Here is a 15859-nt window from a genome sequence, read left to right on the forward strand (position 1 = left end):
TTCTGAGACCTGCACACAGGGAAACAAGCACCAGCATGCTGCTGTGCTGCTCACTGGCTTTCTACTGAGTGAGCAAATATTCTATTTCTGTAAAAGTCTTTGATAAAAGCCTTTTTTCTATTATTTGGAAGTTGTTTGCCATAGTGGTATGCAGATGTTATCGTGAAATCAAGGACCATTTTAGAAGTACTAGCACTAAAATTGGTATTTGTAGTCCATTCAGGGCTCTCAAGTTGGAAATCCCTTATTGTCTTAATAATCCCTTGCATACATTGCATCTCTCTTCATCAGAGTACACATTTATTATTCATCCAGTTCAATGGCAGTGCTGAGGACTTGGAGAATAGAGATTGCTTCCAGGGTGTTACTGCACTCCTTGTCTTGTCTTGGGCTTGTCTTGAGGGCAGCAGAAGAACCCGTTTCTGATTCTCACCTGACCATGCTGAAGCCTTTGGTGCAGTCTGTCAGACCTCAGGCTATCCTAGGGCAAGAAGTCTTCAGCTCCCATCTGCATCCTCATGGTCTGGGGTCTCTGTGGGCTCTATGAGCTCATCTCTAATAAAATGACTCTCTTCTGTCTCATTCTCCATAGTACAGCCCCATCACAAATCTCAGAAGTTGCCTGTTAGCTATTTTACTTCATGGTTTTCTACCATGAGTCTTCTGTGGAAAAGGGAAATTCAAAATCACTAAGAAGAAAGCTTCCAATTTTCTTAGTTTAAAATAATTAGCTAATCTTAACTCATAGATCATCTTTACACTTCTTAGTTTCTACACTTTCCATCTGTAGAAAGCAGCTACAGCTAGGCTGTAGTTTGTCAGAGCTCTCAGAACGACTTACCTTACCTTAGTAGGGGTTGTCACTAGCTGATTATGACTGTCAAGACATAATCCACATGTCTCCAATTTATGTTTGCCCAGAATCAGTCATTTGCAGCTGGAAGTGCAGTTGATCACACCATACTCAGTTGTGCATGCAGTTTTCATTGTCTGCCAAGTGGATGTTTGAGGGTTTTTTTCCTCATCAAGTTTACGCATGTAGTGAAAAAAATCCAAATACTCTTCACATTGGTCATGTTCAGAAGTCAGTGCTCATCAGTGGTCAGTTCTCATGCTGTAGTACAATTTCATGTACTGTGCATTTTCCTTTCATTACAGTAAGAAATGACTGCAGTATCTCAGCCTCTTGAGAGCAGGAATTCTCTTCCCAGTGATGACTCTGTAATGACAATCAGTAAGGTGGTTTTTGGATTTTTTGACGTTCAAGCCCTACATTAAACAAAAGTTCAGATGTATAGTTCTACAGGGCTAACTTCCAGCCCTTTTGGTAGCTATGCCAGTGTAATACATTAAAATATTAGCTGCACCAGCCTATGCCTGTTACAAGTGAAAGGAGTTCAGTTTACATTACAGGTGTACATCAACACATTGTGCAGAGCTCTGGAGGGATATGTCAGGTAGGACCCAATTCATGGAAAGAGATGCCCTTTATAACCAATTACAGAGTGAAGATACTACATTGGGTGCTGAGGGTGCACTGTGGCATTAAGGCAGGGCTCTCTCTGGGCTGTTCTCTTGTGTGGAGCTACATCTCCATGGAGCAGCACTGAGCTGTGAGAAAACACCCCTTGGTTCTCACTCACCTTGGGTTTAAGTCTGTTCCTTCCTGATGCTTGCTTTAGGGGATGGTAACTTACCTGAGTATCTTTTCTGGATACAGTGTTTGATACAGAAGTAATTGGCTATTTCTGAGGATGTCTTGACCTATAGATTGGTAAGTTATTACTAAGAAGCAGCCTGACTTCTGTGGGCACTATAAAGCCATGGCACTTTAAATGTTAGTGCCCTCTGTTGTCTCCCCCTACCTTTCATGGATATTATTTGTTTCTTTGAAAAGGAACGGTAATTTTAGACTCATTGCTGAAACAATACTGAGTTCCAAACCCATGTATTCTTGCACTGAACTGACTCTTTTCCTTTCTTTGTGTTTTGATGTCTGTTTCCTCCAACTATTATACCATGCTTCCATTCTTCTCCCTCTGTCCTGCACCTGAGGTTCTCACACGACATGTTGCTGCCAATTCTGGCTATGTAGCGTTGGGCTTTCGTGATGGTGTCCTTGATGAGAGGCACCAAATCAGGGCCAGGAAGAGCCTTCTCTGACTCCGCTTCCTTGGCAGAGTGGAGCATCTGGTTTCATGGAACAAAGAATAGGAGCAAGGGAGAAAGCAGCAGCCCTCAAGCACTGTAAGCTTCTCACACTTCAGAGTCAAATGGGAGAGAGAGAGGCAAAAGGTGTCACGGACAGAACACAAGACGTGTCTGGAGCCACATGAGCACATAATCCCTTCCACAGTGAGCCTCAGGTGGTTTGGGCACTCCATTCTTGCTGGACCTCAGTCCTGACTGTGTTCCTTGCTGTGAGGTCCATGTTGGGGTAGGTGGACTCCTTTTCCTTGTTCTTTCTCCCTCCCACCCCTTTTTTTTTTAAAGGCAGTTCACTGTTGACAGTTCTTTCACTCTTCCCTCAATATCAGAACATATGATCGCATCAAGCTGGCTTCAGGCTCTGGTGCTGACATTTCCTAATGCCCACATCACGCGAACGTTTGAAAAGTGTTAATGAGCAGATCAAAGGGACTGTTGCCTGAAGCAACTAACTTTTTTTCTTTCTTTAAGAAATCGGCTCTCCTCCAAACTCAAGTCTTCATTCTTTGCAACTAAATAAATGAGATGCAGCCTTGCCTGGTGATGACGATGATGATAAACCAAAACACAATTAGGAAGTGAACCCTCGCTACATGGGGTTAATAATACAGCAGCATTATTCATTCTTTCTTATTTAAACCATCTGAATCAAGTTCACGAAAAGTTAATTTGCAGTATTACAATCTCCAGTATGTGCAGTTTCATGCTACATTTGCATTCTTTTCTGACAAAGCTGCATAGATTCCTTGGATTTCTCTTTCTTAAAAATGGCTTTCTACTGAAAAATGGCTTAAAAATGGCTTTCTACTGATTCCACTTGAAATATCACACAAGACTGAAAATAATCTTTGTGTGTGCGCATGTGAGAGAGAGGGAGTGTGTGAGGAGCCTGTGGAAACATAAGGATGCAGGCATTTGCATTCCACTTCTGTCAGCAGGGGTGAGTATCTGCTACTCAAAGCAGACTATTTTCTCACACCACTGTCACATTTAAAACAAGTTTCATTTTCTGAAGCTATTAGAAATAGCAGCTAATTAATGTATTGGTTAGCTTCAAACCAAGTGTACCCTGTAACTTCATGGAGTTAGCAGCTGCACAGGATTAGATCCTTCACGTAGGGAATCAAACAAAAACTGCCATTGGCTTGGGACTTTTGAAGCCTGGTAAGGTACACCTGTAGTTTTGCTTGGTTCACTGGGGTAGAAATCTTGATTCTGTAAATATCAATATGCACAGAGCCCAAGTGAACTTTAGTATGTGCCACAAAGAAGTTTGTCTTTGCTCGGGGAAGATTGCAAGACTTAAGAATTGTAGAACTACAGAAAGTGGAGTGATAATACCATTTAATGCATATTTATATAAAGCCACAACCTAGCTAGGCCTTCCCCCCGTACAGCATGCAGTCTTGGCAGCAAAATCCATTTTTTGAGCTAATCATTAGAGATGGGCAAAAGGGAAATAAGAATGTGAATTAAGAAGATAAGGTGATCCTTAATACACTGAAATACTGCTTTACCGTTTCCAGTGTTTTAATTGCTTTCAGTGAGAATTAAATATCTTCATGCTCTGGAAAAGCTTGCTCAGCATCCAAGTATCTCACAGAATCTGTCCTGTGATCCCTCTTTGTTGATGGTTGGTTCTTGTAAAGTGAGGGCAGTAATTCTAAGCTGGCTCTCAGGAATGTTTCACTGATGAAATAATTCATTTCTGTTAAGTAATCTGAAAATTCCTGACAGGTGAAAGGAAAAAGTATTCAGCACTAATTCATAAAAAGTAATTTCTGACATCATAGCAGCAAAGGCATGTCTGGTTAAAATCCAGAGTTGGCTTTTCAATCCACTCCAAGTGCTCTGAGCTTGCTTGATGAACAGTTAAGTATCTCAAACCTGAAGTGCTGTGGAAAAATGTTTCCAAGGGTGCCCTGACTTATTTCTCTTATTTGACAGAATTCCTGTATCCAGTGCTAAAAGTCCACAGGCAGCAACTAGTGACAATCTTGGTAGCACTGTGACTTGAAATGGAAATCAAGAAGGAAAACTCTTGATTATTGGTCAAGAAAAATACATTTCTTTTATGTATGAGGCTATACATCTCTGCAGTGACATTATTTATAGGCAATGGTAGAGTAAATGAAAATACTATAATGAATATCACAGAGTGAATCACATAAGACATATTTCAATTAAGGTACTTAATCCTGTATTAGGAAATTCAGGTGTTTGTCATCATGGACAGTGGTGGTCATTTTTATGTAATATTAAGGCACAGCAGAAACAGACTCCTTGATATTCATGGGGCATTTTTTAGTCATTGCTATACAAAAGTCAAGTGCAAAAGATGACTTGACATCACTGAAGTACTTTTTAGCTCACAAACCTGCTTTTTCTGTTGAAGGATGGCTGGCATTCACTTTTCATATGAATCATTTAAGAGGGTTGCTGCCTTCTTCTTCCCCTCCCTATTCTGCTTGGTGGATTCCTGTCAGTACTAGGGAACTCCCTGAGATGTACAGTATGTATGTGAGAAAGAGAACAGAAAGAAAGTATAGGAAGAGATTTAAATAGAGGTATAAGTGAATTATCCTAAGAGCAGGTCTTATCCAGAAGCCATTTGAGAAGCCTTGTGAGTGTCACTGCCCCTTGCAGGAATCAAGGAGCTACACACCAAAATGATTAGATCTCAAATGTGAGATCAGTGGAAACAATCTGGACGTCTAGAAGTGAAGCCTGAGCTACTAGAAGGCATTTCATACTTGTCATTGGGCCAGAAATTATCCAGCAGCATGGCACGAGGAAGCCAGCATCTTGGCCCCAGATTATTCAAGACCTCACATAGACCTTGGGATGCTTTTCCTCCCAGGCTTGCTAATGAACTCTATAAGGTTTAATCACTGGCTATTACTTAGAATGACTGAATCTTATCCGGTCAGGAAGCAAAGTGGCAGACATGTCTGCCCAAAGAGTGTCTGCCAGTCAATGGACTCTTTGGATGTTATTTTCTTTGGATGTTATTTTCTATTAGATGGATGGTGTTAATTTCCAGAAGGCCTAGATACGATACCCAAGGGACTTGGCAGCAGCAGTTGCCAGGTTGCAAGCAGATGTAGGGGACTCAGATGGAAACAGTTCACTCTTAAAATTTTCTGTTGGGTTTTGGATGCTGCCAGTGCAATTCATTATGTTTTTATATGTTTGGCTCTTTCAGGTCATCAAAGATCCCCCTCCACCTCCACCAGCTCCCAAAGAGGTATGATATGATGGTGCTTCGCTCATCACACTGCTTAATACCATACCACTCCTTTGTGCTTTCCTGTGTTCTGTGACTCCAGCTCTTTGTCCTAGCTGCTGAAGAAGAAACAACTGCCCTGTGGGAAGTCTTAAGCTGAGAGCAGGATGGCTAGAGTCCCTCTCTCTGTTCTGCCTCACTCATCTCAGTGGGGCATGAATTAAGGCCAAATCCACGGAAATATTTAGGGGCTTTATCCCAGGATAGTTGATCATTATTTTTCCCATTCTGCAGCAGAAACAGGAAGACTGAGAAGCTCTTGTATAACAATCAAAAGATTCCTGTATGACTTAAAGAGCATTTTCTCACAGCTTTGCCATTCCAGACACTGAACAAGCCTTACAAGGGAATTTCTCTCCCTCGTATGGGCAATAATGTGCTAGAGGATTTTCTGGTGTCTTCAGTATTTTTCCCCCTTGGTCTTGATTTAGATGATTGCTTGAGCATACTCGAGCATACTCAAGCATACTCTGACAGTTAGGTCCATGATAAGGCACACTTGACTGAGCTGAGGCAGCCAAGAGTGAGTTTGACAAAGGCTGGCTTAGGAAACTGTGTAACCTTTATCTGCAGATCTGCTGAACACCGTCTGCTGAATCCAAACGTGTAGGGCTGATGATCTGTCTCGCGGAAGACATTATAGTTTTTGTAGAAGAAGCCACTCCAAATCCTTCTCTTTTTGTATGTTTTGCTTATTTTTATTTGTGGAAAGGAAAAGGATGAGGCGAATAAATGACTGTCAGTTGAAACACAGATTCTTCATTTGGACTTTCCTTATGGTCACCACCAATGCTTTTCTTATGCAAAACATTACAAGTACTTCCAAACATGACCAGATTTTGTTCGGAAATTGGTGAACACTTGGGGAAGTTAAAGATCTGATCATTCACACCTAACACGAGAAAACTTGCTCTCTGTGGACTCTAGAGAAATACAGTAAAAAAACTGGGGGGGAAAAAGGAAGTATCTTTTGAAGTAAATGTTGTTTGAATTTATTGACAGGAAGAAGAACAAGAGCCCTTGCCTACCAAGAAATGGCCCACAGTGGATGCTTCCTACTATGGTGGACGAGGAGTTGGAGGAATTAAAAGGATGGAGGTTTGTGCTATGGGGAGATGCCAATTCACTGACACACAAGCTCTTTGAGGCTGCAAATGGTGGAAACAAAAACTTTCAAAGTGTACTGGAAATACAAGGGCATAATATGTACTTCCTTCCCAGTGACATAAGCCTTGTAAATTCTTTAACTGTATCAAACAATTTTGACCTCGCCTATGAAAGAACAGCTTTCAGTAGTTCCATTTGACTTCAGATAGCTGCCTGAAGACATGCTCTTTCCATCAAGCTAATGAGAGAGTGAGAGCCTTTTCTCAACGTTTTGGAAGAAATTACAGTGAAACATAAGTCCTCCAACTGCGGGCCAGCCAAATGCACTGACAATGGTGGTGCTAAGGAGACGCTTGATCCCAAAGGAACTCAGAGCGACAACAGTGCCTGTCTTTGAAGAGACACGATAGCATCATGTTAATTAAAACAGAATGAAAAATGTGCATCCTTATGGGCACGTCCTTATGTCAGATTTTATAGTCAAGTCAGCCTTTATGGCATTTGCAAAGCAGTTTTCTGTAGTTTTTAACTTCATTCTCTGTCTGAAATACCCACCTGGGCCATATCGATGTATGTTGATGAAGCTTTAAAGGTTATTGGCCTAAGCATCAGCCTTGCTTGAGTTCTTTTTAAATGCAGCAGAAGAACATGCAAGTTTAAAGCTGTGCTGCTTAGATGTGTTTCCTTAGCAGTTCAGCATTGCTAATTTAGAAGTGATACAGATTCTAGAAAAAGAAAACATTCTGTGCAGTGCTTTTCAGAGACAAACTAGATCATACTTTCCGACTTAAAGAATTACAAGTCTGGATTTTTAATGGGAGCCATGATGAGGCTCTGGGAGGGGTTCCAGGGTTTAAATCATTACAGTTTGTAAATGGGATCTTGCACAATGAAACAGAAACCTGATAGATAGCTCATGAACACAAGTAACATCAGTACTATAAAGAAATCCATGTTTATCATGTGGCAGAAATACACTATTTCCTCTTCAAAGTGGAGAGCAGAAAGTAATGATGAGGTTGGAAAACTTGATCTGTGCTAGGTATTGTGTGCAGGACTAAGGGCTAAAGATGTAAACCGACTGAAACTGCTGACAAGGCAATCATGGGCTCTTGAAGGGAACCTCGTTCTAGGGAGCTGTGTCTGTGCCCTTATATGGGACCCGAGAGTAGTAACGAATTTTGGGGTTGGGTGCCACATCGTGAATGCCTAAGCATTTGAGTATGGAGCTTTACTTCTGCCGTGTTTCACTCCTGCCTCCTCCAATATCTTCACCCCTCTGCAACAGTCCAGAATCATGTAGCCAGCATTGTTCATTCTTCCTAGATCTGCCTTTTGGCATTACTTTAAAAGTTTATGATGCCATTTCTAGCCCCACCTATTACAGGCAGTCAGTTTTTATGTGAAAATTCTGTTGTCATACTCCACAAATCCTGGTTTTTTTTGGGTGAAGTCGCTTTAATCTGAAGGAGAAGGTCATCTTAGCAGCAAGGAATCCACGATCTATCTCTAAATGGTTTTAAGAGTGTTTAAAATACTTCTTAACAACCTCATAAAAAACACCATAAAAGAACCATTGATCACAGTGAAAGACACAGATGCATTTTAATGAGGCTGCAGGGCCTACCTGGACATGAAAGCCCATTCTAATATTGCAGAGAGAGGATTCACTAATGAGGAAAAGAAATCAAATAGCAAGCCAAACAGTAAGGTCCAAAATAACAGAAAGTTCCAAATCAATCCCCCTCCTAAGAAACAATGATCTATTTTACCAAGGTGAATTACAATATTAGAGACCACATTAAGCTCTGTTGTACTTCGCTGCTCTCACTCTTTACACTGAGATTACAGGGGAAAACCGCACTTGGTGGTGGTGATAAAATGACAAGCTTTTTCTCCAGGGTATTTCATGTTTCTGAAGGGGCCTAGACTCTGGTTTGCCTACATATTTTCTGCACTTTCCCTATCACCACATTCTGCATATGGTGCTGATGAGGATGAAGTCAGGCTGCTTCCTTCTCCCATCCTATGGCATACTTATCCCAGCACATTACGGAGTGGGCCTAGAGGGCCTAGTGGCCCTGGAGAAGTCTTCCACCTCCCTCTGGGCAGCAGAAGAAGACCAGGGACATGTCTTTTTCTTTGTGAGCAAAACAGTTTTGCGCCCCTTGGCAGCGGAAGAGTTGTTGTACCCCAGTTCTGCCTACTTTTCAAGCTCTTGAACTGGCAGGTAGCAAGACAGAACTGACATGCACCTATCAAGCAGTGTGCAGTGATGCTCCTAATGCTTTCCCTCAGGGTGGAAGGTCTGTCTTGTCTGATTTTTCTTACTTGGGTTCTTCTCTCTTCATGCCAGGAGGTCCCTGAGAAAAAGGAGTATGTTGGTGAGGTCCCGCAGGAACCTGTTTTTCATTAAGTTTCTTGACTCACCAGCATGTCACATTTACCCAGGATGTAGTGCCAGAATTTGATTTCCTAAGTTTTGGTCTGTCAGGTCCTCCTTACAGGCTACATTGTAGCAGATGGCGTGATTTAGGAAGTCTTGCACTGAAAATAATCCAGGCCAGTTTTACCAAGAACTTCCAAACTCCAGCCATAGCTTTTAGATTATTTTTTTGGGTCATAAAGTAACAATCTCGTCTAGGTTTGCTTCTTTGTACAATACAGCAAACATCCTTGCTCAAATTGCTTCACGGTGTTTCCAATGACAAGACGAACTAAGATTACTGTAGTAAGACAAATCATCTCTCTTAGAGGGAAGGTTGTGTTTTTTTTTTTCACTGTATTTCCTTTTTACAGCATAATAAGTACAACTTTTTATGGAAGTGGAAATAGGTGCTTGTCTCACCAAGAGCAATAATCCAGGTGTTCTTTCTCTTTGAATTCTTCATATATATTCTATATGTTTATGACAGTGATAAAATATACGTCGCTACATGTTTTACATTAACTTACTATGCATGTTAGACTACTTTATCTGCATTTGCTCCAGTATGTAGCCTCATGCAGAACTACTTGAAACCTGAGTAGTTTCAAGGAGCTTCTGCTAAAATCTGCTCAAGTATTGCCTTCCATTTAATTGGGGTTCTCAAACATGCTGTGTTAGGAAATCTGGGGTGACAAAAATCTAGGCTGTCATCAGTGCCAGGCTAAGGTCTGGTATTTTAAGATAAATCTGAGTTAGAAATAATATCTTTACATCATTAATTAGAGAAGACTTACCAGATTTCCTGTCTCCTATCCAGCCTATGTGATGCATAGTAGAATTGAATTGTCTTTCATTATTTCTATTGCCTTTTTACTACTGAGAGTCTCATATTTACAAAAATATTTAACTAAGAATGCCTGAATGAAGAGAGAACATTTTCCTAAGTACCTCCCCTCTTGTTTATTCAGAACTTCTTCTAAATTTAAACTTTTTCAATTACTTCTGTTATTTGCAACAGTTCCCTTGTCCATTGCAAGCACATTCATATCTGAACTCTGGCTTTCCTTAGGTTCGCTGGGGTGATAAAGGGTCCACTGAAGAAGGAGCTAGATTAGAAAAAGCAAAAAATGCTGTGGTGAAACTCCCAGAAGAACCAGAAGAACCTTATCATCCAAAGCCACCTAAACCAAAGCCTACCTCACCAGCCATTCAGGAGAAGTGGTATACGCCAATTAAGGTAATCTTTTCAGTTTTCAATACCAGAGAATTTTGTGCTAAAGGCTGGATTCTACCTTACCAGTCTTTTGCATGATGAAGTGTACATTATTTTTCAAGTATTCCCATCCAAGTGAAATGTACTATTCTCAAAGCGAACACATACTCAGGATGAATAGCAAGAGCAGTTTTTAGCCCTAAATACACTTCTTCATCTTTAATGCCATATTCTGTTTTCCTTTCCCTAGTAAGAGTACTAAAGTCTATAGGGCTTTTGTTGGCATTTGGTCTGTCGCAGTGTTCAAGGCCAGATTGGACAGAGCCTTGGGCGACATGGTCTAGTGTGAGGTGTCCCTGCTTATGGCAGGGGGGTTGGAACTAGATGATTCTAAGGTCCTTTCCAACCCAAACCATTCTTTATTCTGTGATTCTGTAACTAATTAAGTCTAACCCGACATCTTTTTTAGCTGTAATACTAAGTAAGTTTTAAACACACGTACTTACTATCAACCAAGAAAAGCAAAAGATTATATAAAACAATATAATGCAAGAAGTCTGATAAACAAGTGAAACATAATAAATGGCATAAAATAAGGACACTTAATTCTGTAGGTGCCGTCTGTCATGTGTAAGAGCAGACAATACATGGGTTTACCTGGGAGTACGGATGCGTCTGCCTTCACAGCTGTATACCACATGCCTGGCAGCTCCAAGGCTGCTTGAGAACTACCAACTTGCTGTATACATGCTGTAAAAACAAATACATTAATGTGAGAGAAACCCCAGATGGGCATGTGGCAGTGCAGCCCAAAATATTGGCAAATAAACATACTACTTCTAGATGGCTCAGAAGTAAATGTGGGTTAGGTCACAGCCACCGCAGGGGAGATAAGAGCACAGTACCTGCCATTCACTGATGCAGCCACGTGGTGTAGGTGACATAGCCGAAATTTATCTGGCCTTAGGGAACTGTTGCTCAGTGCTGCCAGCATATATCTCCATGGATCAACTTGGATGGTAACTTAGCAGGTGTGGTGTGCTCTCCATTGACTGATTTTGTTGTACTGAAAGTCCTGTTGCTCTGTTGCCACAGGGTCGACTCGATGCACTGTGGGCACTGTTACGAAGACAGTATGACCGAGTCTCTTTGATGCGACCACAGCAAGGAGATGAGGTTTGTGTGTGGCGCGTGTATCTGCTATGGTTGGCAAAAGAGGGTCATGTCACAGCCAGGCTTTAGCACCTGCTGAACACTGGCAATCCTGTGACATTAACTAAGGAAAGCACTGCAGCTGAAAGAATGGCACAATAGGAAATATAAAGCATTGGGGAAACAAAGGACATTGAAAGATGCATCATACCAACCCCAAGATACTGCAGAAATACGTTTCTCCTGAAAGCAGAGTGGAGGACTCCTCTGTATTTCGTGTGTGTTCAGCTAGAAAACAAAAACATGGCACACACTTCATTCAGTAGAAACTCTCCGTAACAAATACCAAACCTTTCTCATAACCAGCTATTTATAAGAGTAGAGGCTGGCAATCAGAACACTAAAACCACATCAAATTGAAGTAACCACCTGACTTTTCATTCAGCCTGCTTCACATAGCCTTGGACTTCTGTACCAAAGGCAACTTTCATGGAAAGGAAACTTTTTCCTCAGACAATCCTCTCTTCTTCACTCATGACCCATCAAAAAGCGGCCTCCACTACATAGGCTGCTATGACTGGGAAGCAGAGTTGTTACTTGAACTTTTTGTTGTGTATTTCTGGTTGTTATTCCTTAAGAAAGTATTATTTTAAATCTTAGCATTCATCTCAGGAAATGATTTATCTTCAAAGTATTTCCATCCTCCTAGGACCATTTAGCTTCCTGTTAATTGCACTTCTGAAGAGACAAAAGAGCAAATGATTTCCTGTAAATAAGATGGCCCTTGATGGGTGTTGACAGGTCAGGTTATCTCATACCACAAAGCAGCAGTGTGCAAGAACACTATTTCTGGACCATACACCATAAAGATGACATGAAACAATTAGAAGGGTTAAAAGGAGGGTGTTACATTTGGGAGAATTAGAGGCAAATTGGTGTTTGCATTATTTTCCTCAACAGTTTGGTACTGTTCTAAAGGAGGAAAAGGGGAGACTGAATTAAGACAGGTGTTGGAAAAAGCAGAATGGCGGAGTGCGATGCTGGAAATAGGGAGTATAGTCAAATACTGGTGTTAGCATTCTAGTTGTTAATGCTGGAAAGTTACCATTTGCATAAACCATGTATGTTACATGTAGCAGAATTAACAACAACAAATCTGCATAAAAAATAAACAGTATAATACAGCTTAACAGATAAAAATCAATGTAAATAGGAACATAGAAGAACTGTTGCCTGACCAGGCTAAAGAGTTGTCAGCCAGGCCCTGTTTTGAGGATTTCTGACCATTAAGACAGGTAGGTACCTTAGAAGTTGCCTGCCAGGGAAGTCTTTGCTGAGCCACCGTGGAGTCAGGTATCTGCCTTCTCAGAACTTGACAGGAAGACACTGATCCACATCCTGTTTTCTGAAAAACAGAGAAGTAGCTCACTCATCACCAGTTTCCCCACTAAAAAAGGAGTAGTATTTGTAGTGATGAATAAAGGCTGAACGAATGGTTGTTAAAGTGTGACATGGGGCACTGTAAGAGTGCAGTTTGTGTCTAGTATGTATTTTTTATCTTGGGAGATAAAAAATGTGTGTGTGTGTGTGTGTGTAATATGTTTACTGTTTCTTACTTTGCTAGGTAGAGACCTCACGGTGAACCCTGGTGAGTTTAAGTCAGTGAATGGCCAAGCAGTCACACGTATGCACAGCGAGACACACATACACGTACTTATGTCAGAAGCACTGTTACGGTGAACAGCAACCATAGTTGTTTTGCTTTGTCGTCTTTCTTTTGTTGTTTAAGAACTTGGTAGTTGCCATTTGTAGAAGAATTCACTGCTGAATTTAAGTCCTTGATCAAGTAATTGAAATTTAGGCATGAAGTATCAAAGCAGAGTAAGCTGTTTCTTCCTTCTCCCTTTCCTCTCCTCTGCCACATTGCCAGGTAATGCTGAAGGTGGCCCAGTTGGAGGACTGCACACTGTTGCTTTGATTGTGGATGGAAGTCCTTGGAGTGATCCATTTTTCAGCTATCAATCCGTGAGGTTAGGGAAGCTTGTGCAGGTGTGAGCTAGCAGGTTGTCACCGACATCTGTTCCGAGTGGAGGCGCAGGTCCTTGGCAGCCTGCAGCGAGGCTGCAGGACTGTCAGCAGCTGTAGTTAAGAGTGGCAGAACAGTTTTGGTCTCACATTTGCCGCCTGGGGGCTGAAACACTAAAGGTAGAGTGGGGGTGGACACAGCTGCGCTCCCAAACATGCCTCAGGCACAAATGAAGAGATCCAATATAGTTTGACTCTGTTGTGGTGGGGAGATGAGGACAGAGAGCCACTTCAGAGACAACTTTGCGCTACAACATCTGCCGCCAAGTTTCCAGGGAGTGACAGGGGACAGCAGGTACAGATCGAAGTCCCCACATAAACAGCGTCCATTAAGCCACGAACTCTTTTGAAGGGCTCCCATCAAACATAGGGGAGTCCACAACAGGAGATTTTGTTTTCAAAGCCATGTTTTGTTTTCTGCACTAAAAAGATAATTTATAAATGATGCATTACCCTACGTTCATGCTCCTGTCTGTAGTTCCTTTCCTTTTGTTATTGAAAGGACAAAGAAGAGGGAGCCACAGTAGTGTTGGAGTGCTTCGATAAAGCAGTTAACTGTTTGAGGATCTTAGCTGAGATTGTGGTAACCTTCAGTCTGCAATGTTGCTTCCAGCCAGGAAGCAGAGCGGAATTCATGCACCGTCACAGTGCCATTGCCTCTTCCAGGGAGTTGTTACTGCATCAGAACAGACCTTAGCACAGGTCCTCAATGCTAGCATTAGAGTCCTGGTCTTTTCTCCAAATCCTGGTGTTTGTTTTCTGATTCATAGTTTAGCACCTAAAGGTAATCATCAGGTTTCTTCAAATTTGTGATATGATTTGTTGCTTTGTGCAGTTTGATAGTGGCTGAGATTCTGATCCTGTGCACGCTGATGCACACAAATGTCCTTTAAGTCCACAAAAAGCCTGTGGCACTTATATTTAAAATGTTGCCCTATCAGTATGCAAGTATGTGGGACTGGTAAAAGATAAAAACCGCCAGTAGCTAATCACAGAAGAAGTTCTATAGTAGAACTAGAGAATAGCTTTTTTAATGTTACAAAATGGCCTAATAAAAAGGAGGACACTTGTTTTTAATTTTAAACCTATTTATTAGCACTTACCTGCTTGAAAGGTTCTTTCATAATAATGGCTGCAGAATTAATACAAACATCTGTTTAAACTCATGTTACTTTGTAAGCATCTCTACATTATACAAGTGAATTATACTCTGCATTGTGACTTGGTTAGCACCACACAATTCACAGTTAGAAACCCTTTGTCAGTATTCTGTTGTCTGAGACGAATCCCATGTTACCGTTCCCTTTGTGTTTCTTCAGTAATTCCTAAGCTTGGTATAGGCAGAAAATACTAAATCATTAATTGTTAGGAGGCTGAGACTGTAAGTGCATTACAACTGAGAGCAAACACTCCATAATGGCTGTGCCATCATCCCCCTTTGCAGCAGAGCTGCCCCTCAGCCAGCACTGTTACTAGCCCCGTGCCTTGTAACCCACTGAGCACTGCTATCTTGCCTAAAGGGGTAATGGGAACAGGAATGAGACTGGTGGTGGCATTTTTTTGTTTACTTCTGTATTCTCTAAAACCAGAACTGTTTGTCCATTCTGTAACCAAGGGGAACCTCCTTGAAGAAAATGAAGGTGATTTGGCTTCTTTTTTATCACTGCAAGTTGCTGAAATGCATAGAGAAATAACAAGTTACAGTTAGAGAAAGATTACTGGGGCTACTTAGAAGTAGTATAGAAGTGTTTTGGCTTAAAATTAAACTGCACTAGCAGTAATTCATACTACAGCATAAGACTCAGTTCAATGGACCTCCTCCTTCAATGATAGTATTCCTATTGAGCATTTAAGGTCCCTTCCAACGCAAACCATTCCATGATTCTATGATTCTATGAAAAGCAATTGTTCCTTGGCATGTCTAAAAGAAAGCATTGCAATTCTTCCCCCCCTCCAAGCTATACTAACAAGAAATTATTTCCCTTGGCAATACAGTTTTTATTAGTATCATCTGTTTCATTGGGTATGATTCAAAAGGGAAAAAAAACAAGTTTGTTTTCATAATTCCTCAAACATCTTTTTCATGGCATGGAGTACAGTAAGAGCAGTTGCAGTTAATAACTACCTGGCTGACAGTGAAGAGGGGGCAGTGTGTGTGTAACCAAACCTGGTCATAAAGCGCAGCTTCCAGCTTGGTCGCAGCCCTTCTGCAGTTGATGTTCATGCCGAGCATTTTATTAGTCCAGCTTAGGAAGAGGCCTTAGTTGCAGCTTAAGCAGCAAGAAGCAAGCTGACAGGTTCATGCGGTCACTCCTCTCCAGAAGAGACATGACAGCTTTAACTGTCTTGGGCGCCCAAATTTATGGACTAGTCCGACACT

The 15859-nt window shown here is 41.4% G+C and overlaps 1 protein-coding gene across 1 annotated transcript in view; it reads left to right on the forward strand.

Annotated features, from left to right (window-relative positions):
* The window catches only part of ANTXR2 (anthrax toxin receptor 2), a gene marked incomplete at its 3' end in the record, with an annotated part of 65530 nt that extends 54112 nt beyond the window's left edge, over positions 1 to 11418 (forward strand). The window contains exons 12-15 of the mRNA XM_010019264.1: positions 5414 to 5455; positions 6497 to 6592; positions 10099 to 10266; positions 11338 to 11418. Coding sequence (XP_010017566.1) covers positions 5414 to 5455; positions 6497 to 6592; positions 10099 to 10266; positions 11338 to 11418 — 387 coding nt within the window. The remainder of the gene's footprint in view (positions 1 to 5413; positions 5456 to 6496; positions 6593 to 10098; positions 10267 to 11337) is intronic.
* Positions 11419 to 15859: the final 4441 nt, after the last annotated feature.

The sequence above is a fragment of the Nestor notabilis genome, unplaced genomic scaffold (genome assembly GCF_000696875.1).
Source record: "Nestor notabilis isolate BGI_N333 unplaced genomic scaffold, ASM69687v1 scaffold5950, whole genome shotgun sequence".
Taxonomy (NCBI): domain Eukaryota; kingdom Metazoa; phylum Chordata; class Aves; order Psittaciformes; family Psittacidae; genus Nestor; species Nestor notabilis.